At 44.7% G+C, this 23,985-nt stretch overlaps 1 protein-coding gene across 1 annotated transcript in view; it reads right to left on the bottom strand.

The window, feature by feature from the left end:
• PRKCE (protein kinase C epsilon) overlaps positions 1-23,985 on the bottom strand; it is a gene marked incomplete at its 5' end in the record, with an annotated part of 508,578 nt that overhangs the window by 314,928 nt on the left and 169,665 nt on the right. The window contains one exon of the mRNA XM_082672441.1: positions 8,147-8,210. Within this exon, the coding sequence (XP_082528567.1) occupies positions 8,147-8,210 (64 nt within the window). The remainder of the gene's footprint in view (positions 1-8,146; positions 8,211-23,985) is intronic.

Raw genomic sequence — 23,985 nt, 5'->3', positions numbered from 1 at the left:
GATTGGATGACCTTCAGTGGACAGCGGCTCTGCCTCCTCAACCAAGAAAAGAGGATAACAGTTACTACCTGCCTTTCATGGTTGCCATGGAGCTGATGCGTGCATGTGGAAGGAAGTATCAGTGGTTGTCATTTACTGACTGCCTACTCTAGAAAGAGCAGTCTCCGTGGTGGTCCCACTGCACCCTGTTCTCCCAACAGCTACCCAACTGATAAAACATATTACTGTACTTACTGGTCTAGTGCCTGCCTCCTTCTGTAAGAGTACAGATGCCCTAGAGCAGGGACCATCTTCATTAACTCTATATTCCCAGGGCCTAGTACTTCTTAGGTAAGTAAATAAATGATGACTCCAATGAGGGACAATGAGGACGAAGGGGAGCTTAGAATGGGAGATTCACAGACGTTCGTTCTCAGCTGTATGTATATGGGCAAAGGCACACACTCTCACAGGCCCCCACAAGCTCACACCAAAGATTTATAATAAAGGAGGAAAATAAAAGCAGCTTGAATAAGATGGTGAATGCACTTGATTGTGAAAATGTGAATGTTTCAACGAAGCTAGGTAATAAGGAAAATCAATAAAACTGTCAGCAGTGGCCAATTTCAACTGGATAAAAGAATAAAGTAATGGGTCCTGAAAGACGACTCTCTAAATTAGGTTAGATGAATGGAAATACCCTTTTGTTTTAAGCCAAATCACAAGGACATCAACAACAGTAAACAATTCAATTATATGCCACTTTGACCCAGTACGATCTGAGCTGCAAACATGAATTTCCTGAAATCATCTTCTTTGTAAAACAAAGAAATGATGTATAGCAAGACAACAGAGACAGAGTTGGAGGCCCCGCCAGGAAACACGGGGCCCACTTCTTGACTAAGGATCTATTATAAACCCACCCTCTCTATAAGCTTATTTCTTCAACCTGAGTCTCCCTCCTTCAATTACTTCATTAGTAAAACAGGCACACACGTCAATAGAAAATGCACATCTACGCTCCCATAATGGCCGAGAGGAAGGAGGCTTTGGTAGTGATCCTAAAGGGCTCTGCTCTCCAAACACTCAGGATCCAATTCTGTTTTTCATCTGCTAATGGTTGGCATTTGGTGTTGTTAACTGTGGATGATTCATTTCAGAGGAACTGCTGTGCACCTCGAGCCTATCTGGAAGGAAATGAGGGTGTCTTGGCGTATTTCTCATCAAGCCTTTTAGCATTGTCTCTGTGACATGAGAAACCTCTTGATGGGGGTTTAGCTACTCGTTGCTTTCAAGCTGACTCCCCCTGTCTCATCTGGTGCATATGGCCACTTCCAGGAACAAGCATTTACTCTATCAGGACAAAGGATGGAGACAAAAATCTGGAAAAAAGAGGGTCCACTCCCTGAGTCTGAGTAGCAATGGCAAGCAGTGATGCTGGGTCGGGGGAATGCGGGGTACATGTTGCAAGATCAATGTTTTTGAACATCTGACTTTTGTTATTTCCACCCTTATCAAATGCTGAGGCTGTTTCTGTTCCCCACATGCTACTGGAGAATCCAACTTGTCCATGGATGTCTGGGGACGCCGTGGGGTGAGCAGGACACCATCTTATTGCCTGAGGCACCTCACAGGAGGCAGACCTATCAGCTCCTTGGAGCAAGTGCCTGACTTTGAAATCCCCGATTTGGGAGGGTAAGGGCTCCCTTTAACATGTCGAGCAATGTTTCTCATTAGAGACTGGACAGAACTTGAAAAGGTTGGGAGTGTCAGGGCTTGACACCGGGACACTAGCTAGATAGTCTGGAGAGGAGGAGAAGGTTGAGGGTGGTGGAGGGCTTACCATGGGACTCCATAAGACTGCTGAGGGAGAAACAAGAGAGTGCAGAAAAGATATACAGGGATGCCTGTACCAGGCTTGACCTCCTAATCACTTAAGTCCCATGCTTATAAAATGTGCTCTACTCAATGTCCCAGACTTGACCATACTTGACCTAGAACATCCCTTCTCCTTGGTGACCAAGGTAAGTGAGAAGCCTTGACCATGAAGACACACCCAGAAAGAACTGCCTTCAAATACAGCTTCATCATTTAAGGTATTTCATTTTCTTGTTTGAAAATGTCTGTCCCCCACACTGATGACTCTGTTTGGAAGCACCCTGAGAACACAAATTGCATCTATTTAATTTATCATGTCTCTCCAGACTTACCTAAAAATAAGAGCTTCAAAGCTGTCTTTGATAATGATGGCATGATCCCCTCTACTCAGAATGGCCTCCCTGGGACTTTCCTGGTGGTCCAGTGGTTAAGACTCTGCGCTCCTGATGCAGGAGGCCCAGGTTAGATCCCTGGTCAGGGAACAAGGTCCCACATGCCACAACTAGGAGCCCACATGTGGCAATGAAGATCCCTTGTGCAGCCACTATGACCTGGCATAGCCAAATAAGTATTTAAAAAAAAAAAAAGAAAAAAAAGAATGGCCTCCCTGCTTCTTCCCTGTCAATCCAGTCTACCTAACTTTTCCTTTTCAGCCCAAGCCCTGCCTCTTTCTTGAATTTCCCTGGTTATTCCGGCTTCAATTTATTCCCATTTGGAGAACTCCTGGTAACACCAAATTAGGCACTCAATGTGATATTGCCTTGCCTTGTTCCCTAATGCTTTTGGCCTTCAGGTAAGCCTAGGATTCCTAATTGAATTGCAAGCTCCTTGAAGTCAAGGGCCATGTGTTCTTGTAAATGCCATCTCTCATTTTCCACTTCCCTGTTGCCCGATTCAGCATGGGCACCAAACTGGGCACATTTGCTAAAGTGCATTAGTGACTACGTTTCATTTGAATGAATGGTTCTTCTTAATTATCTGATCATCAGAAGGCATTGGATTAAATAATGCAGAAATTCTAAGGAAAAGGGTAGACTTCTTATGAACTGAAGCATCAATGGGACTCTGGAATCTGAAAGACGTTATCTAGATAGAAACTACCAGTGGCAGAGGGTCAAGAGGAAGGCCTACCTCTCTATTTCAACCCTGAAGGCAGTGCTCTAATGCTTGCCATGGACACAGGTAAGAAAGATTCCTAACCTGCTGGGATGAGTCCGACCAAGACTTAGTTAAGGATCCACCTTACAGAGAGCCTGACAAGGAGCTGACCAGAACTGAACTGGGACCATGGAAGTTTTCATTTCAAAGAGAGTGGAAAAGAGATCTGCTGATTTATGAAAGGGACTTTCTGGGTCATCTTTGGATTCAAAGCTATAAACTTTACCTTCCTATTTCTGTAAAAAGGTTCCTGAAGAAAAGCACTAAAATGTTAAAAGCAGCGAGGAGGTCTTTGTTGGCAAACTCATGGGGCCATGATTAGGGCCATGATCCAGGCAGGGCCCTGGATCGTAGCCTGGGGTCTGGAACCAACAGGGCCTTGTAATCAACTGTTTGGCCACAGGCACATCACTTGACCTCTCGAAGTCACCATCTCCCACCAGCGGGTAATACTTGCTATACACACGTGATCATTTTAGAACGAAGCAAAGCAGGTTTGATCATGTCTACCTGTCTGTGCAACTTGAAAAAAAGTCCAGAAGAGAGCTGCAAAGATGAGATAAGATTTCTAAACTCTCTCTTCAGAAAGGTTAAGGGGTTTGATTGATTCAGCCTGAAGAAGAGAGATTTAATAACTGTCTTCAAATATATGCAGGGCTTTTACCCAGGACCGATGAGAGTGTAAGGACAACATGTTCTGTCTGCACTGAGAAGACAGGGCACAAGCCCAGGCTCTGACAAGGAGACATTTCTAACATTAAGGGCCACAGGACACAGACAAGCTAAAGAATGTTCTTCTGGGAAATACTTCAATGGGGGAAGGGTTGGGAAGAAAGAGAAAGACAGAAGATGGGGCAAAACTATGGGAAGGTCTGAACTCTGCAAAAAGCAACCTCATAGGCCCTGCCAGATACAGATATTATTCTATGAGTTGCCTCTTTGTCACCTTGCTCTATTCTTGGACCTTTTGAATATGCCACACCCCAGAGTCAGAAACCTGCCCTCAAACTGCTTCCCTGGATACCCTGCCTGCTGCTCCTTCCTGGGCCCTGGGTTAGAACGTTGCTCACCTCCCTGCCCTCAGGTCTCCAGGGCCTTTAGGCTATTTATTGAGCGTCACCTTTATGTGAGGGCACTGTCCTTACAGCAGTCCTATCATAATACCTGCCATACATCCCACTATCCCCACAGATGGGTGAGAAACCTGAAGCTCTAAACTAGTAGGCACTGGAGACAGGATTTCCATTCAGGACTGTGGACTCCTAAGGCGCTCTCTCTCTTCTCTCTGCTGCCGGTCCCAGAGACGATATTGACTGCTTTCTGGAGCCTGGGGCTATAGAAGTAAGGGCAGAGGGCTGGATCCTGAGCCCACCTCTTCATCTTCTGCTTCCACAATATGCACTCATTCCACAACCTGATCTAACCACAGTATTTGTGATGGACGTGCTGCAAAAACCATTCCAATTATTTTGTATCTTTGGCATTTTATTGGAGAAACAGTTTGGGGACCCCAACATACCACTGAGGCCCACTTCTTGTTCTTGCTATTGTTGCCTAAGACTCTGAAAAACTCTCCTGGGTGAACACGACACCTGGAAGGAAGGTGGGGGAAGAAGAGCCTAGAAATCCCTGGGTCAGACCCTGACTGCCCCTCCTCTGGGGAGCCTGCAAATGATGGTTCACTGTCCTATTACTATGAAGAATAGAAGTAATATACAAATTACATCACAAAAAAGGAAGAAATAGTAACTAATGTCCACAACAGGAAATAGTAATTTGCACAATTGAGAACTACATCCATTGTTGCTTATGCTTCTGTTGCCCGGGCTAATTATGCTCTGATTTAAGTATCTGGTGATCCTGTAGTGCCATGTTTACGAGGAAGCCCCATGGCCATTACTTATGATAAAAGCAGACACTAAGAGGCACCCGAGCCTGGAGCAACACACAAAACATCCTAAGAAGGTTTACTACATGGGATAACATAGGTAAAGTTCCTGGCACTGTACCTGTCAATCCCTTCTACTGGCTACAGATATTAGCCAGCCTTCAGCCTTGAGCTCTGATAGATGTCTATTCACATTATACTGACGATCAAAATTGAATGACCAGAAATGACCTTGACTGTCATCCAGCCTGACCCCTTACACCTGGGGTTAGGTTGCCAGGTTTAGCTAAAGCACACACCAGTCAAATCCCATTATGATGAACTGCACAGGACGTGAAAGCAATGGAATTTTATTAAATAGTTAGAAAGCACATTAACCCCAGCTCTAGCAGACGTAAACATCCAGGCTTTCTACAGCGCGTTAGCAAGCAAAAAGAATCCTTTAGCACATCCCAGAAGAAGGGGGTGTATTCACACAGTCTCACCCCCATACCTTTCTCTGGGCTCTTTGGTATTTGCATGTGGTGTAGAGTTTGTGCAATTGCTACGAATATCTTTTTTTCCATTGATGGGACTGACTGGAGCACTTGAAATAGGTGAGCTGAAGGGATGCTTGATGGCAGAATAATAGAGTGGTGAAAATGTCAGCTGTGCCTCATTTCAATTCTCTTTTTCACCCTTTCTCAGAATATAGAGTTAGGAATTTTCACTAAAGAAAGGGACCTAAATAAGAATCAATGAATGTCCATAGTCTGGGTGTGACAACCGTGTTTTTGCCCTGGACCCTTCCCATGCAACCCAGATAGCAAGTGTTGTGGCTACTCATTCTCCCATTCCTCTTCTCACCCTCTCAATCCTTCCAAAAACAAAGCCACCTCTGGGCCAGGAGCGCTCACAGTCCCAGCAGCAGGAGTGGGAGAACAGATGTGGAGAACACAAACAGAACACACCAAGATCAGCTTCTAGAAAGAGATTACTGGAAGTCCTTCCCACTATCCAGAGAAAGAATTCCAAATCCAGGAAAAGCAATTAAGAAAAAGCAGAAAAACTTCTTTTCTTCAGAGCAACACATGCTAACACTTGACAGAGTCCGGCATGTGTCAGCATTTCTGAAGTAAACTCTATTTTCTTTAGATGAAAGAGATAAAAAAAATAGGCTATGAGTTCAGTCTAATGAAAACTGCTTTGGTCATTCACATGCAATAAACTGTAGAAGCAAGAAGAAAAAAAGCAATTGCCTCTTATTTATTTATTCATTCATTTGTCCATATCCTTCCCCTCTAATGTAAAAAAGGATGTCTTCTATAATTTTGCAAGTCGTTAATCTTTTCAAAGAAAAAAATAATCCAAGCCTCCCATTGATTGCCCAGGGTCTTGGCACAGGGAATACATATTTAGTTAATTATCCTGTTGCATATACATTATGTAAGGAAAAAGGGGGATTGATTTTGCTCAGCAAACGTTTCACCAGTATCAACAATCAGGAGATCACTGTAATATTGTAAAGTCTGGTAAATTTGGGATCACACGCTGTGTTAAAAGTAAGGCAAGGCTTTACCTTACTGGATGCTTTATTTCTTAATCTGGGTGGCGGGTACACTGGTACCCATTTTATTATATTTTAGGCCCTTTTGTACATCTTGAATAATTCATACTAAATATTGTTAGATCTCTAAATCTTCTACAATAGTTTCTATTCTGGGCTGTTCAGAGCTTAGAGTAGAGAGGGAAAGTTGGAAACACCAAAATGTAATTGCAATAAAGAGCAGAAAATGTTAAGAGACCAATTTTGGAAGGATGTTTAAAGTTTTAAACCTATGCCAAATAATTGAGATCTATTAAGAGAGGACTGAATTCTATCATGAGCTCCATATACACACAATTATTGAATTATTCTGAACACCTGTTGAAATCAGGTGATTAAATTAGTTAAATGAAAGTCATCAGGCCCCACTGTCAAGTGCATCATTTGACCAGCTCCTTTAAATTTGCTTACATAGTCCCTCCTCCATTATAGAAACTTAAACTAGAGCTTCATCCCCAAAACTGTGGGGTTGTGACTTTGTGCTTATAATCCCCAGTATTCTGGGGAGATGCTATAAAACGCCCAAGTCTCCCAGCCAGGAGCTGTGCCTTTCCCTTGGGGCCACAACCTCTAATCCCCATTTTTTCTCACTGCCAAGAAGAACCCGCCTTGCTCGTCCCATCTTTCTGCCATGACATTAAAGCCAACTGTTCTGTCCCCTGCCCATAAAGAGAAGAGAAGAAAGATGGTCCCAGTAACTAAACTTTAGTCCTAATTCCCAACCTCCCTAGAGCCCAAGTCTGCCACCATCTCCCTGTTTCCACAGGTTTTATTGTCCAGTCTTCCCTTCTACTCCGACTGCTCAGCCCTCACCACGCAACAAGCCTTGAAAGGTAGTAAGTGAGCAAAGACAGGATGAAGAGAAGAGGGTGTAAGAAGAAGAAAGAAGGAAAATCCAACGATCAGAGAACATTTATACCCTACTTAATCAGCTACTGGGGAGCAGATATCCTCACCCCATTATTTCTCTTTAAGAGCAGAGCTTTTGCCTGGGTAAAGAACTGGTAAAGAGAAGTAACACTTATTTTTTTGATTCAGTTATACACACACACATATACATTAAAAATATGTATATATACATATAAATATATATATGTATATATACATATAAATTCTTTTTCCCTTATAGATTATTACAAGATATTGAGTATAGTTCCCTGTGCTATACAGTAGGTCCTTGTTGGTTATCTATAATATATAGTAGTGTGTATATGTGAATCCCAAACTCCTCATTCATCCCTCTTTATAGAAGTAACATTTCTGATTCTGAAATTTGACACCTCATTTGTGTCATTTCTGAATACCGTGAGACCAACCGGTCTTACTTCCTGGCCACCACACACACGCTGACCCCACGCGCACCTCCAGGGAGAGCAGCCGCCCCACCGAAGCCCGCCTGGGCACCCAGGCGCAGGAACGCCTGCTTTATTGGCCTCACTCCCTAAGTCGAAAATCTTCCCTCTGCTCCACCAAAGCTAACAGATGGCTGGTCCCTTTTGGTACACAGGCGTAAGCATCTTCAAAATAACCTTTTCCTTTAAAGGGTGCCAATTAATTAAATGTCACTGGAATATGTCCCAGCCAAGGAGGGAAGGGAGAGACCAAAAGACAAAAGGGTCGGTGGACAAGAACAATGACGAGAGCTCACACTCTCCTACCTTCACCCGATGACCCCGAGAGATCAATGATCACATACACTCTTCCTTCTGGCTCCAGATCAATCTGCAATTAAGAAAATGACAGTGACTCTGTTAGTGCATTGTAGGGGCAACCCGAGAGTTCACGGCATTTCCACCCCAAACTGCTAAAACCTGGAGTCACAGCTCCATTCACTCCATGAATCTGCAACACACCGAGTGCTGGGTGAGCTAGGGATGAAGGAGAATCAGCATTTGTGGAATGTCTACTATGTTCCAGATGCAGTAACAAGGAGGTCTGATGCATACCCGACAGGTAGTGTCATCCCAGTGGTTCCCAACTGGAAGCAATTGTGCTGCACAAGGGAAACCTGACATGAGGAACTACACTGGGGACACCTGACCTAAGGAACATTTTGGAGGACACGAAAACATCTGGAGACATTTTTGATTGTTATGATTGGAGAGGGAGTGAGGCTACTGGCATCTAATGGGTGGAGGTCAAGGATGTGCTAAACATCCTACAGCAGACAGGACAGTCCCCACAACAAAGGATTATCCAGCCCCAAATGCCAACAGTGTCAAGGTTGAAAAACCCTGTGTTAAATCCCGTTTCACAAACAAGGAAACTGAGCTCAAAGTTCCAAGGTAAATGGCGATGCTGAGATCCAATGCCAAGACTGTCTACAGAAGCCCCTGTTCTTTATACACACAAACTGCTCACGGGAGATAAGAAAAGCATAAGACAGGGCTTCCCTGGTGGCGCAGTGGTTGGGAGTCCGCCTGCCGATGCAGGGGACACGGGTTCGTGCCCCGGTCCGGGAAGATCCCACATGCCGCGGAGCGGCTGGGCCCGTGAGCCATGGCCGCTGAGCCTGCGTGTCCGGACCCTGTGCTCCGCAACGGGAGATGCCACAACAGTGAGAGGCCCGCGTACCGCAAAAAGAAAAGAAAAGAAAAGAAAAGCATAAGACATTATTCCCACTCTCAAGGTGTTTACAATCTCACTAGGGAGTCTAAAACAAAAATAGAACAATGCTGAACCCAGCTTAATGATGAGGGACAGAGAATAACAGATATAAAGTATCTGGTGAACCTGAAATCAGTGTAAAAGAGCAGCCTGGGAAGACTTCACGAAGGCAAGAAAGGGAAAGCATTCCAGGTGGAAGCAACAGATAAGCAAAGGCTGGGCATGCGAGTAGTGCTTGTGCGGGACTGAAGGGCCACCATGCTCGCGGTATGCTGGCGCATGCGTGTTGCAAACCCCAGCCTCTACCAGGGTTGTAAGGAGAGAGCCGATGTCGCTAAATTCTCCCCACCAACCTTCTCCACCCACCCTCGTGCCCTCCCTCCCCACCTCCCAATCCAGCAAGCTACTGGCAGGATGATGAGGAGAGCCAGAGGGGCTGGGCCGCTTGCAGTCAACATCCTTCCAGGGTCTGCACCGTCCTCACAGAGACCATGTTCTCCCTGAGAGAGTAGCCACTCTGGAAACCCTGGATCACTGAGTACCCCTGGTACCGACCCCCGCCTCCGCAGTCCCATCTGTCTGTGCAGAGCTCCAATTGGCTCAGATGTGCCAGGCTGGTCTCAACAAGCTGTGAGCTTTCTTGAGGGCAGGAGCCACGAGCCCCTCCCTTTCTTTTCCACGGTCCTCAGCGAGAAGCAGGCACACGTTTAACAAGTACTACTCGGGAAGGGTTAGCCTGGTGAACACCTCCTCCTCCTCCAAGGTCAGGGTCAGTTATTGCCTCCTCTCTGAAGCCTTTCCAGATATTCCGAGTCAGAATTAACTACCCTCACTTGTGTTCTTATAGTACACATACATATCTCAACCGCGGCTCCAGTATGTCTCTCTCCTCGGCTAGACAGAGACTATGACAAGCCTATTTGCATCTCTAGTGTTTAGCGTACTGTCTGTTGGTCAGGAGACACCCAATAAACCTTTGTGGAGGTGGGAAAATGTTCTGTGTCCCGGAGCCTATTCTGGGATTATTCACTCCTGCAAGCCCCTTCCTTAGGAAGGAAGGCAGGCAGGTGATCTGTACTAAAATGATGTTCCAATGCAGCAAGAGGGGAAGAAGAGGCAGCTATACCAGGAGTACCATATATTCCCTATGAGGTTAAAAACTCACCTTGAACTGATGCTCCCTGTGTCCCTTCCCCCGACATCTCACTCCACTCCTAATGCAGATTCCCTGAGCCATTCGTGAGCCTCACTTCATTTCCAGTCTCAGCCTCTTAGTGGTTGAGAGTGCTTATGGCTTCCCTCAAAATTTTAATTCCACCAACACGGGTCTTCAATGCCCCCCAGGTGAGGTCCCTGTGATATTTCAGGTACTCTGTCAGGGCAGAGAGGGAGGGAGGGCAGGGAGATCTCAGGTAGCCCCACAGGGACCGCTCACCTGGGTTTGGGGCCTTGAGCTTGGGATCCAGATAAGAACCAAATAACACACTCGTGATGCCAAAGATTTCAGGTTTCTGGGTAAAGAAAATGTTCTCCACCACTCTCACCACTAATACTGTCCCGTGCCACGAGCATAACCTGGCCCCTGCACTGTACTGCAAACAGGAAAAACAACAGAGCCCAACCAGAATCCTGTCCCTGCCACAGTTCAAAAGTATCAGGGGCCCCCTTGTCCGAAAGCATGGAATTTAAATAATGTACGCCTCTTAGAGATTAGGTCATCCCTATTAAACCCCGCCGGCAAAATGAAACACTTTCTCATATCCTCCAAGTCAAAGATTTCCCACGACTGTGGATTTCACTGGCAAAGTACAATGGTATCTGAGAAAAGCAGGGAGGGAGACAGCAAAGGAATGAGATGGGCCGCGAGGCCTGTCGGAAGGCAGGCAGCGTGCCCTTCTTTGCAAAAGGGGAGTGAGAACTCGTGGCGGGGGACAGGTCATTGATGATAAAATGTATTAGGATATTAACATTCAAGATAGCAATCAGAAACCATTTTAGCACCCACCGCTGCCTCAGTGCCGATGAACTGCATTTTCAAACAGAAAAATAGAAATTAAGCTATTAAACATGCCAAGAGCAACAAAGGGCTTTGCAGCCTGGGCAGATGGCCGCAGAGCACTGGCTGAGCGCCAGCCAGCCAAGTGAGAGGGCTCTGAGAATCCATGCAGGGTGGTGGGACTTCAACGTGGATAAATAGAGGGGTTATCAGGTACAAAAGGGGGTGGAATGCCTTGTCACTTCATGGCCAAATTAACTTAATCACAATTCTGTTCACGATCATGTGGCCCGGATAATGAAGCAATGTAGGTGCCCAGCCCTGCACAACCCCTGCAAGATGATAGCTGGCATCACCACCAGGCAGCTGGCACTACATAAAAGCAGGCCTCCTCCCTCCTCCCAACCATTCCCAGGGTTTCTTCTCAGCTCCTTCTCCCCGGCTTCAGGTTCCTCCCAATTCTCCCAGATGCAACCCCATTTATCAAATCTCCTTGAACCTCATACCTTTATTTGATGCACTTTCCCAGATACTATCTCTGTTTTTTTGTTTGTTTTTGTTTTTGTTTTTGCGGTACGAGGGCCTCTCACCGGTGTGGCCTCTCCTGTTGCGGAGCACAGGCTCTGGACGCGCAGGCTCAGCGGCCATGGCTCACGGGCCCAGCCGCTCCGCGGCATGTGGGATCTTCCCGGACCGGGGCACGAACCCGTGTCCCCTGCATCGGCAGGCGGACTCTCAACCACTGCGCCACCAGGGAAGCCCCTATCTCTGTTTTTGACTATGATTCTCTTTCAACCTCCAGCTGAGGCCAGAAGCAAGGCAGTAGAACCATGGCGGAGACAAACACAGCCTTTGAAGTCACACCAGGACTGAATCCCAGTCTTGTCACTTACAGGTCAGGCAATTATTTATTCTCCCTGAACTTCAACCTCTGTCTCTTCATCTGTGAAACAGGTTATTGTAACAATTCCATGAGACACACATGCAAAGCACTTGGCACTTAGGAGTTACTCAGTATATGGTGGTTAACAGTGAACTTACTGGCTCTCTGGCCTGAAGCAAGCAACTATCTTCTCTAAGACTCAGACTGCTCCTCAGTGAAATGGAGCTGCGACACTGGGGGTGTCACAATGTAAAAATGTGAAAATCTACGTACAGTGCATAGCATGGCGCCTGGCACAGAACTCTCGGTAACTGTTGCTGTTCTTGCTATTAAAAAGCCAAGTCTTCAAATCTGTTACTTAATCCGATGTGATGTTCTTTCCACTCTATGAAACTTCCCACCCCCAAAAAAGCATTTTCTTGCCCCAAATTGACGTTATTACATATTATTTCAGGACATCTGATGGTTTCACAGTGCTGCGAATATCAGATGTAGACCTAAGGTGAGAATTTCTCACCGAGCCCTGGAGGAAACCCAGTGGGAAAAAAGGCTATAGCCCTGGTCATCAGAGGGTCACGAGGTGATTACGAGAGAAGGAGAAGCTGAGGATGACCACGTATTGTCTGAGCACCTACTAGGCCTGGGACACTGTATTGAGGTTTCACCTGTATTAGTTCATCTAATCTCCTGGGAGGCCAGCAATACACATTCCCTACTTTTCAGATAGAAAAACTGGGGTACCGAGAGCTTTCAGCTGGATTCCCGTGCAGCGCTGCTGCCTGGAGCACACCGGAGAGATGACTCTGACAGAGCTCCCACCTCGAGCCCCACCCAGCCCGGGAGCTCCCATCTCAAGCCCCACAAAGCCTTCTCTGACAACCAGGTCTCAGGGTTCTCATAACTCTAAGCCTCTGGCTTGTCCTCCGTGGGTTCATTCTCCTTCTCAGGTGCAACTGACTGGCTCCCCAGCCGGGCCCGTTTAAGTCAGAGCAACTCATTGAACACCTTGCCCTCCCCTTCCCACACACCCCACTCCCCCCAGAGCCCTTGGGGAAGGTCTGGACATAAACAAGAGCTCTATTCCTGCGACTTAGGTACAAAGCAATGGGGAAAGAGCCCAAACGACAGAAACCAGGAAAAAGCCATCTCTGAAAAGCAAAAAGACACACAGGCGCTTTTCTGGGTGGTACCTGAGCATTGACAAAGTCCTTCACAAGCATTATTTCATTGATTCCTCACAATTAACCTGTAAGGTAACAAGTATTATTAGCAACATTGTAGGTACGAGAAAACTGAGGTTAAGGAAGATAAGCAGGGCTAGTGAGAGCGCACACACGGCACAACTGCAGGGGCACCGTTCACACGGTAGTCTCTGAGGACAAGTCCTCCGGAGCTGAACAGCCAGAGGTAAGTGGCAGAGTCATCATAACTTGCACCCTCAGCTCCTGACTCGGAGTCCTATACTCCTCCCAGCACACCACACCTGTCCAGCAAGAACCCTGACCACTGGACTTGCACCCCAGCCATGCAGCCCGCTTAGCTGTCACCACTGTGTGTCACTGTGACCCATAGGTGTCTGTGTGCCTGTGTTTGGGGGTAATCGAGTTTGAGACACAGGAGGCAAGAAATTCATAGTCAAGCTTCCTCCTAACCACAGGCTCAACTTTCACTGGAGACCTCTAGGCAAGCCTCTCCTCAGAACAGCCCACAAGGGTCACACAGACCCAATTTGAGCTTCACTTCCTTTTCCATCTGGTGTCAGGCACCAGGTCCTAGAAAGAAGCAAAAGGGGGGGGCGGTCAGAAAAGGATGACTCCAGAAAGGAGGAAAAGGAGGAAAAGAGGCTGCACTGTCCATGTTGCACCAATTAAGTCCCAGATAATAGGCTGTTTCTTTTTTTTCCTGGAGGAGGGTGGGGAGTGAGGGATGAGGAGGTGGGAAGGAGAAGAAGGGAGAAGACTCAGGGCTTCTTTCCCAAGGCAGAGGACCCGCTTCCCAAGGTCTGCACCCCCTGTATTGCTGGCTATTTTCCCCTGGAGGCCCCTCAGGCACGTACTGTCCCCAGAGGTGCCTGGCACGGAAGAGGCAAGCCAGACAGAGCAGGAGATCTTCAAGCAGCAGGCGTCCTCCCAGCTGCTGCTTTTGGAAAGCGCAAAACGTGCAGGCACTATGATGGGCAGCTCTTGAGCAGCCGCTGGGTGGTGATTTTGGAGCTAGCCACCAATTAAACTAAAGACTCTTCATTTGAGGAGTTTGCTACTAGATCTATTGGTAGAGTGCACTGGCTGGTTAAAAAGCAGAGGGTGCACGTGTAACTAAATATTTTAAGGGTTCCACTCGGTTCACAGGCTTCGAACAGCACTTACTTTCATAAAATAAGAGGAGAGGAGGATTGCTCCTTTCTCATATGCCTTCCATGGTAGTACAAAGACGTTATGTGGGCTTTCATGTACATCCCTGAAGGGCAGAGCCCTGTCTGTCCAGCACATGGAAGGGATTTAATACATATTTATACATGTGGGCTCAATGGATGAATGGCCCGATTTTAAACTGGACCTGCACAACTGGATTAGGGAGATGATTTACTTGGGAAGCCATCAACCTGTACAGAAGTGTTCCTAGCAGCTTCATTCATAACAGCCAAATACTGGAAACAACCCAAAAGTCCAAGCACAGATAAATGAATAAGCAAACCATGCTGTATCCATATGACAGACTTTTACTCAGCAGTAAAGAATGAACTCCTGGTACAGGCAACAAAACGAATGCTATGGGAGAGAAGCCAAACGCAAAAGATTACCATTCCACTTACATTAGGTTCCAGAACAGACAAAACTAATCTATCATGACAAAAAGCGTATCGGTGATCTCCTGGAGGTGGACATGGGAACTGGATTCAAAGAGGCACAGGGGATGATTGAATGATTTTGAGTATTGTGTTTTACAATAGTAAAGTATATATTCAATAAAAAAGAAAAGAGGCACAGAAGGACCTTTGGGGAAGATGAAAGTCTTCTATATGTTGATTGGGCGGTGGTGACATGAATGTGTATGTTTGTTAAACTGAATCAAGCCACACACTTAAAATGGATGCATTCTTTTTTTTGCATGTAAAGTATACCTCAATAAAGTCGCTTTTGAAAAAGGAAAAAAAGAAGTCATCATTTCACATAAGGATTGCTCTACAATTTTCCTTTAAATAACAAATCATCTTCCCACCCTCAGGGCATTTAAGATTTCATATTCCATTTTTAAAAATAAAAGGGTTCATTCAGAGTTTTTCAAGAACACATCTGTCACCCAACATAATGTACACCTACCTGTGTAGGCACACATTCACACACCCACCCACGTGTGCAAAACACGCTCAAACCCACCTTCTCTTGTCTTCTGTGATCAAAATACGGTAATAGCAAGAAAAACACATCCAAAATGTAGGTTCCCTGCTGAATTATCTAAACCTGTCTTTCTGTGTGTGGATCTCAATTTCCTCATATGCAAAACAAAAAAAGTTAGGCCAAATGCTCTAGAATGGCTTTTAACAACCTCAAGGACCTAAATATCCATGAATAGGAGACAGCTTAAATAAATTGTGGGACACCGTTTGGTAGATCACTATGCAAGCCCTAAAAAAAGAATAAAAAGATCTAAATGTACTGACTTACATGAAACTATCTCTGGGATATATTAAGTGGGAAAAAAGGATGGTATAATGTGTTTATTATGCTAGGCTATCATGTGAATAAAATGGGTGTGCATGTGGGTAAACAGACACACACACACACTGTCACACTTGTTTGGCATAGATTATCTCTAGAAGGAGTCTTAATCAACAGGAAACAGGGGTTGGTTGCCTCAAGAGATGGAAACTAGAGGATGGAGGGGCGAGAAATCAGGAAAGGGGCATTATTCTTCACTCTATGCTCTTTTGAACCATTTGATTTTTAAAATCGTGTCCTTGAGTGAACTTGTCACAATATCTGTCAACACCTTTTTTCACTACCTATTTCTAACCCGGTCCCCCAGAGAGAAGCCTGCCTCGGTTCCCAGACACTTCTTAAAGAAACGCCCCTCAAAATTGGCTGACACGTTGCTTGTCCATCCCCCGGTACCCAGGTCCCAGACACCAACCGAGCAGCAGTCATTATCTCCATGCGAAAGTCCCATTGGCTGGACCGCATGCCTACCTTCCAGATCCCAGCTCCCCACAGGCCACAAATGGAGTAAACTCAAGCTAGTACCTGCTTCCTCTTTTCAACAGGCGCAGAATAGACCCAGAGAGCTGGCTCCCTCTGATGACAGAGGTGGCTAAAAACAAATAAGTCTGTGTATGCAGATGCTTTTCTGAGCTGAGAAAACATCCAAAAAGCCAAACCTAATGTCAAGAGTGTGCAATGGCTTACGAAGCATTGCCTGGTCATGGTGTCGTTTTCGTTTTCCTCTCTTCTTTCAGGGAAATGGCAGTACATGACTGTCCTCCCACTGACTCCCACGAGGAGATGCTGAGTGCAAACAGCAGGAAATGTAGCCACTTACCCTCAGTGTTCTGAAGTGAAAAATACCCACTACCCATGCGCACTTTGCATTTTGCTTTGCAGTTCTCTCTCTCACTGGGTGCACTTTCATCCATGTGTTTTATTGCACGTTTCCTATTTTTTTACACTAATAAGCCAACTGCGGTGATTGAGAGTCAAGGCCCTGAAGCTAACTTACCCGGGTCCAAACCCCAGCTCTGCCTGTCACAAGCTGTGTGGCCCTTGCTGCGATTTCCTCATCTACACATTGAGAATGTCAGTGGCATCTGCTTCAGAAGGTTGGGAGGCTCAAATGAGAGGGTGAAGCACTTGGAGCCGCACCTAGCACACAGCTAGCATCCTCTAAATGTCAGCTGTCAAGTCATTAGGGTTATTTCCCGCCTAGACTGCGAGCCCCTCTTGGGAAGAGCCACGTGTCCCTTGGAGGGGGTGGGAAGGTTTCCACAGTTCTTGATCCACAGCTGGGCACATGGCAGGGAATCAGTAGAGACTCCAAGTGGAACTGAATGGATCCACGTGGAACAGAGCCGAGCTCAATCGGGAGCTCAAGATTGTGCAACCAGAAAAATTATCTCCAGACCAGGAACTTTTCTGTCTCTGTTATATCACAACCTAGCAGGACCTTTCACCAACAGCTACTCACAAAGACATTCAGTTCCTGACTCCCTTCTAAACCTAAGACATTATAATTGTTATTCAGCACTTTGAGCTCCTCATGGAGACTCTTCTATTCATAATAATAATCACAACTCTAATAAACACCCTTTATTGAGCACTTTACATGCGTTATCTGAGTGAGGGAGGCCATATCCTTATCTGAACCATTTCAGGAATGAGAGAACTGAGGCTCATGGATCTGAGTGGCTTGCCCACATTCTCACAGCTTGAAGAAGAGCAGCCTGAATTAAGGCAGGGCTCTCTGACTCCCACCCCGATGCTCCGGTTACCTTGGACCCAGCCAAGGGCATGGACTCAAGGAGATCCTGAGGAAAGAACACATCGTGAGCTGGTCAAGGAGCCCACGCTGTGTGCGTGATGGTGGAGTCACTTCTTGGGCACAAGAACAATGAAAGTAAAGCTTTTTCATTGTCCTCCTGGAGCTCATAGTTGAAGGAACACCAATCCCACAGCAAAACAGCTGGGAGGCTCAGACTATGAGACACAGACACAGGGTAGGACGCCCAGCTTCAGGGAGTAAATGCCCTCTTGGAAATATTGCTGTATTGGGATTTTCTGTATAGCAAGTCCTATTTGCCACTGATTTGCACCATATAGTTGGAAACATGTCCAGTGAGGAGGAGTTTTATAAAAATCACAGAAGCATGAAAGCTAACAGTCATAAGCAACTTTGAAATCACTTGGTCCAAATAAGCAACGAAATACAAATTTAAACAAGGGTAAGACTTTTTGTCTTTTGCCTAACAATTTAGCCAAAGTTTCTTTGGGGCTATGTATCCTTGTGTTATTTGCTTATTAATATATAAACAAAATTAAGTATCATGATGTGTTCAGTTTTTAAAAATCAAAACTTACAATGAGAGGCAGCAGTCTCTTGCCCTATACTCCCCAGAGGGAGGCAATTTTAATAACTTCTATTTGGTTTTTTCTGGTCATCACTGCCATGTCCCTAAATAAAATGTTTATACCTCAGTTTCCTGATTTCTTGTTTTAGACATTCACTCTTGCCCTGCTGCTGTGAGAGATGAGGATTTAGTTCACTCACCACCTCACGCCACTTTCCTCCCTTCACAAAATAATTACACATCGCAATTCTCAGTTCCTTCTCTATTCTTCTTGACAACTGCAAAAAAAAAAAAAAAAAGCAATCTAAATGTCAATTTCTTGTTCCATCAACTATAGACAATATCCCTTGACCCTACACCTTCTAACTGGAGGACATGAGTGCTTCCCGCCCTCCCCATCCTCTGCATTTTTACTGTTAGACTATCAACATTGACAAAACTGACATTTTTTTCTAATTGTAGTTGAGTTCCATGCTTTGTGTATATGCTGGTTCCAAAATCTGAAGATGAATTAATAGTGTTTACTTAATATTATAACTTTGTAAATGATATCACATATACTTTCTTTTCCACAGGTCCAATGTGCCAACTCATCTACCACTCAATGGCGAATATACCTAGCATCAAATTCGAATGGATTCTTTTTTTTTTTTTTTTTCACTCTATCAATTGCCTTTCTCAGATCCTCAAGTTTTTCCCCTGGGTCCCCTTCTCTCAGGGTCTGTCCTTCTGGAGACCCTCACTGTACACTTTTCCCTAATCTGGGCTGACTACTCTCTGGTCTCCTGCGCAGCTGTAGTACCGTGACTTATTTTCACTGCTCTGCTGGAAACAGTCACTGTTTCTGGAATCCATCATCTTCCTTGTTCTGGGTTATTCCCTTGTTTTTTGCCAGTAAAGTACATTCTGATTGAAATATTGATTAAGAGTGCATAGAAAGCTAGCTTTCTAAGACCTTGCATGCTTGTCTTCACACACGATTGATAGTTTGGCTGGATATAGAATTCTAGGTTAAAAACAAAATCATTACCTATCAGAACTTTCTTCTAACATCAATATTGCCTATGGACTCTGATGTCAGCCTGGCTACTGTTGTTTAGTATGTGACTTTGTTTTGTTTTCACTCTCTAGAAGTTTTAGCATCTTTTTTACCCTAAGTGTTCTGAAATTCCAACGTGATATGTCTCAGGGTATCTTTTTTTGATTCATTGTACTTGTTCTTTTGATTCACTGAATTTGTGGGAGATATTCTTCTAATTTGTCCTTTGCTATTGGCCTCTTCATTTTCTGTATGAAACTCCCATTATTTGGCTATTGGACCAGTAGAATTAATCCCTGTCTCTTACTATTTGTTATATATATTTCCATCTCTTTTCTTCTTTTAGTCCATATTCTAGATTTCTTTGACTATATCTTACAACCCTTCCACTGAACTTTTATTTCTGACAACAGTATGTTAAGATTCCAGAAGCACCTTCCTATTTTCTGCAGCTTCTTTCTCCTCATAGCATCCTTTTCTTTTTGTGTTTTATGGACACAACCTATTTCTGTGAACACAGGGTTACAGGAGCTGGCCGTGATAGCAAGGGTCCCCACCATCTATGATAGCTCTCCCCAAACCATTATTCCATTGCTTTTTACAAGAACTTTCCAATTTCTGACCCTGGGGGTCAGGGTCTGGCTCCAGGTCCTTCAGCAGTGAGAGTAGTGAGTATACTCACTACACATGCCACATACAGACTTTCAAATAGTCACTTGCTTTCAGCTGCACTTCTCACTCTTGCCTCTGGGGTGACTACAGTTTCCATGCCCAGAGCTCCTTAAGGGTCCTGCAGAACAGGTGGCTCTAGGCTAGGCTCCGGTAGCCCCCCACACATGTTCTGGGCTGTGGCTCCTTTGTACTTCTATCCTGCTCTGTAGTTTCCACCCTGCCCTCTCCTTTCTTTTCCCAGAAATTCACTGAAATAGCTTAATGATGGCATCCTTCTGCTCACTTACTCGTTATAAAATTGTATTCCCCCCACACCTTTTTCCTTTTCTGTTATCTAAATGGGATCTTGAGTAGGCAAAGCAATAAACGTATTTGCTCCTAGACCACCTTGAATGAAAATTCCAAAAACGCATCGTCTTAAATGATATTATCCAGGGCTGGTGCGAGTGGAGGAGAAATAGGCCCCCTTACACACTGCTAATGAAGTATAAATTGGCACAAAATTTGTAGGGTGGTTTGGCATTATATAACAAAAATCCTTTGACCTAGCAATTCCATTTCTGGGAATTTATCCCAAATCACACATGTGCAAAAAGATTTAAATACAGAGATCATTATTACAACATTTTGAAGCGTGTAAAATTAGACACTAATTGTCCAATAATAGCAAACTATTTAAATAAATTGTAGCATATTCAAATCATTAGATACCATGCCATCATGAAAAAAATCTTGCAGAATTATATTTAATGACATGGAAAGATATTCAAAATATGGTATTAAAAGTGGAAGGAAAAATGAGATTATAAAGGAATATATATACTATGATCCAATTTTTAAAAAATAAAATGTGTGTAAGTAGGTACATATACAAAGGAAAAAACCAGTTATCTACTGGAGAGTAAAATAATGTGATTTTTTTCTTTGTGCATAACCATAGTTTTTCTAAACTGTCTTTTTTTTTTTTTTTTTTTTTTTTTTTTTTGCAGTACGCGGGCCTCTCACTGTTGTGGCCTCTCCCGTTGCAGAGCACAGGCTCCGGACGCGCAGGCTCAGCGGCCATGGCTCACGGGCCTAGCCGCTCCGTGGCATGTGGGATCTTCCCGGACCGGGGCACGAACCCGTGTCCCCTGCATCGGCAGGCGGACTCCCAACCACTGCGCCACCAGGGAAGCTCTAAACTGTCTTTTAAATCTTCTACTTTCTATTATAACTTTTGTGATTAAAAAAAAAATCAGACAATAAACTTGTTGCTTGAAGGACATTATGTGGCTCAGTCCCCTCATTTACAGGTAAGGAAACTGAAGCACAGTGAGGTCAAGCAACCCACTCAGGCATCTCAGTAAATTAACCACAGCTGACTCAGTTGTCCCGATTTTCACTGCAGAATTCTTTAAGGTGCAAGGTAAAAATGGGACAAATTATGTTAAATTTACTTACTTCTTTAAAAGTGTAATTTTCTGGTCAAATGGTTCACAGCACTACTCAATCCTAATCACCAGTTATGAGGGGTTAGTAGCCAGGCATATTCCTCAGTCAAATACAGTTGGAACATCTTAAGAGAAGCTTCAATAGCTCAACCAAATAGAACACACTCATTTAAAAATCCTTTGCTTTGATCAAATCTCCTTCTCTGTACGATGCTCTTCCTCAATTTTTGTGGGGTGGTGTGGCCCACATTTTTATACCTTATACACGGTTAACCTTTAAACTACCTTGTATGTGATAAACTTCCATAACAACATAGACTTTGTCAATCAGGTAATGAGCAAACATTTCTGCCAAGACATAACTATACTGTGCTATCACCTAGCCATGCAGTGTCACCATCTTTGTTTTACAGGAGTTCTTTGGAATATATTCTCCCATTTGTCCTCAGTGTCCTATAAAACGTATAATTTTTTTAATTTATAAAAAATTTAAAATGCTGGTTCTAAGAAAACCAAGCATAGGTCTCAAACATGTAATATAGAGGAAAATGGAATTTATTAGGCAGGTCAACGTCAGCAAAATCTTACCCTCAATTAGATGTTCATCATTTGACTGTTGAATTTTGAAGGAAAACATGAAAGCTTTAAAACTTTTAGATTTTGTATCAAAATAGTAAAGATATAAATAAAAATTCTGACATAATTTCCAGCTTTCTGGGATAAAGCCTACCTTAACATGTAACCTAATGAGCATGTGTGAATGTTCAACTGGGTTTTTCCTATAGATAAACGAATACGTAGGTTTTCAGGTACAAATAATATATGAAAGCAGGGACCATCTATTCTCTGAAAATGGGCAACTCTCCTTATAATTCTCTGCTCGGTTTCTATACCTTTATGAAGCTGCAGGCATTGTACAATGAACAGGCTAATGCAGCTGGACTCACAAATCAGATTTACATGTGCTGAAACCCCACCAATAACGGAACGAGAAGGGAAGATACTTCCCGAAGCGCATAGCAAAGGGGATCAGAAAATTGTCCAAGCTCTGAATGTCAGAATAGTTCTGAATGTGTGGCTTTCTCTTGTGGACATCAGATTTCCATATATTTTGGACAAGCACAGAAAAGACATATCACAAGTATGTCATGTTATATACAGACCAAATGGGAGGGATTCTATGAATTCCATCTACTCTGTGAGGATAGTTTAGGGCTATCTATAATCATTAATTAACGAAGTCAGGGCTTGAAATAAACAGAAGAAAGTACAAAAAAAGTCCTTGGCCTTTCAGAGGCATCAAAGGAAAATAAAGTTTAAATTTTTCAAGTCTATCCTTAGAATCGTCAATGCTCTGTTCATTGCCCAGAGTAGACGTAACTGGAGCCAAGTTTTAGTTAATAGATCTTTTCTAGTTAATAGATCTTTTCTTTTTTTAGTTAATAGATCTTTTCTAACGTTGAACCTTTTGTTGGTTTCCCTTTAGAGTATTTCACGTCTTGTTCGTCAAAAGGCAAATTTCAGAGTTTGGGTTTGGTGACTGAGGGTTCATTTATCTAAGATCAAGGAAAGCCTTCTTGCTACTCAAGGAGTCAGGCCTGTGGATTTCGGGGAGGATACCAGCAGCGTAACGAGCAGAGGGAAGGGCAAGTGCAAAGGCTGGGCAGTGGGAGAGGACTTGACCTTTGCCAGGGTAGGAGATGGAGTGACAGGAGCAGAGTGAGGGAGGTCACTGGCGACAAGGTCACAGAGGTGGAACATGGTAAGGACTGGGCTTTGGCGCTGAGCGAGATGGGAAGCCAGAGGTGAGTTTGCGTATAGAAGTGACGTGCTGTGCCTTACACTTTGACAGGATCAGTCTGGCTACTGTGTGGAGAATAAATTTTAGGGGCGAGTGAGGAAGCAGGAAGGCCACTGACGAGGCTATCGTGATAATCCAGGTGAGAGTTGGAGGCTATCACAATAATCCAGGGGAGATGATGGTGGCTGGGAAGGGATGGGATAGTGGAGGTGACGGGAAGTGGTCAGTTCCGGAACATATTTTGAAGGTGGAGCCGAAAGGATTGCCGGTGGATTGGACGCAGGGTATAAGATAAAGAGAGGGCTCGAGGCTAGCGTGGAGATTTGGAGCCTGAGCGAAACATGAAGCTGTCCTTGGCCGAGCAGGAGAGGACTGGGAGGGGGGCAGGGCGGGAGGGGGGCACCCAGAGCGGGGTTTGGACAGGCACGCTTGGAGACACCTCTGAGATAGCCAAGGGCAGGGGAAAGGTCCAAGCTTAAGATCTGAATTTGGATGTCACTAGCAGAGAGACACAGTACAGATCCGAAACCCCTGACCCACAACACTGACATCCAAAATGCTCTAAAACCTGGACTTTTTTTGAAGTTTGGGTCAAAATCCTTTGGCCACAAACCCTGACCCAAGCTGACACGCAGCTATTTATTGTCTCCATTTGTTCCACATAGTGTAAACAGCCATACAATTGCGTTATAGAAATATTAATTTGTTTCCTCTTAAAGGACTGCCCCAGAATCTACTGGAGTTATTACGTATTCAATAATATACAGAATAACATTCTAGAACAGGGGTCCCCAACCCCTGGGCCACAGACTGCTACCTGTCCGCAGCCTGTTAGGAACTGGGCCGCACAGCAGGAGGTGGGCGGCAGGGGAGTGAGGGAAGCTTCATCTGCTGCTCCCTGTCGCTCCCCATCGCTCCCATCACTGCCTGAACCATCGTTTGCTTTACCGCCTGAACCACCGCCGCCCAGCCCCGGTCTGCAGAAAAATTGTCTTCCACAAAACTGGTCCC

This window comes from Grampus griseus (assembly GCF_964374135.1).
Source record: "Grampus griseus genome assembly, chromosome: 15".
Classification (NCBI taxonomy): Eukaryota; Metazoa; Chordata; class Mammalia; order Artiodactyla; family Delphinidae; genus Grampus; species Grampus griseus.
Note: the sequence above shows the minus strand (reverse complement) of the source record. Positions and strands in the feature narration are given on the sequence as shown.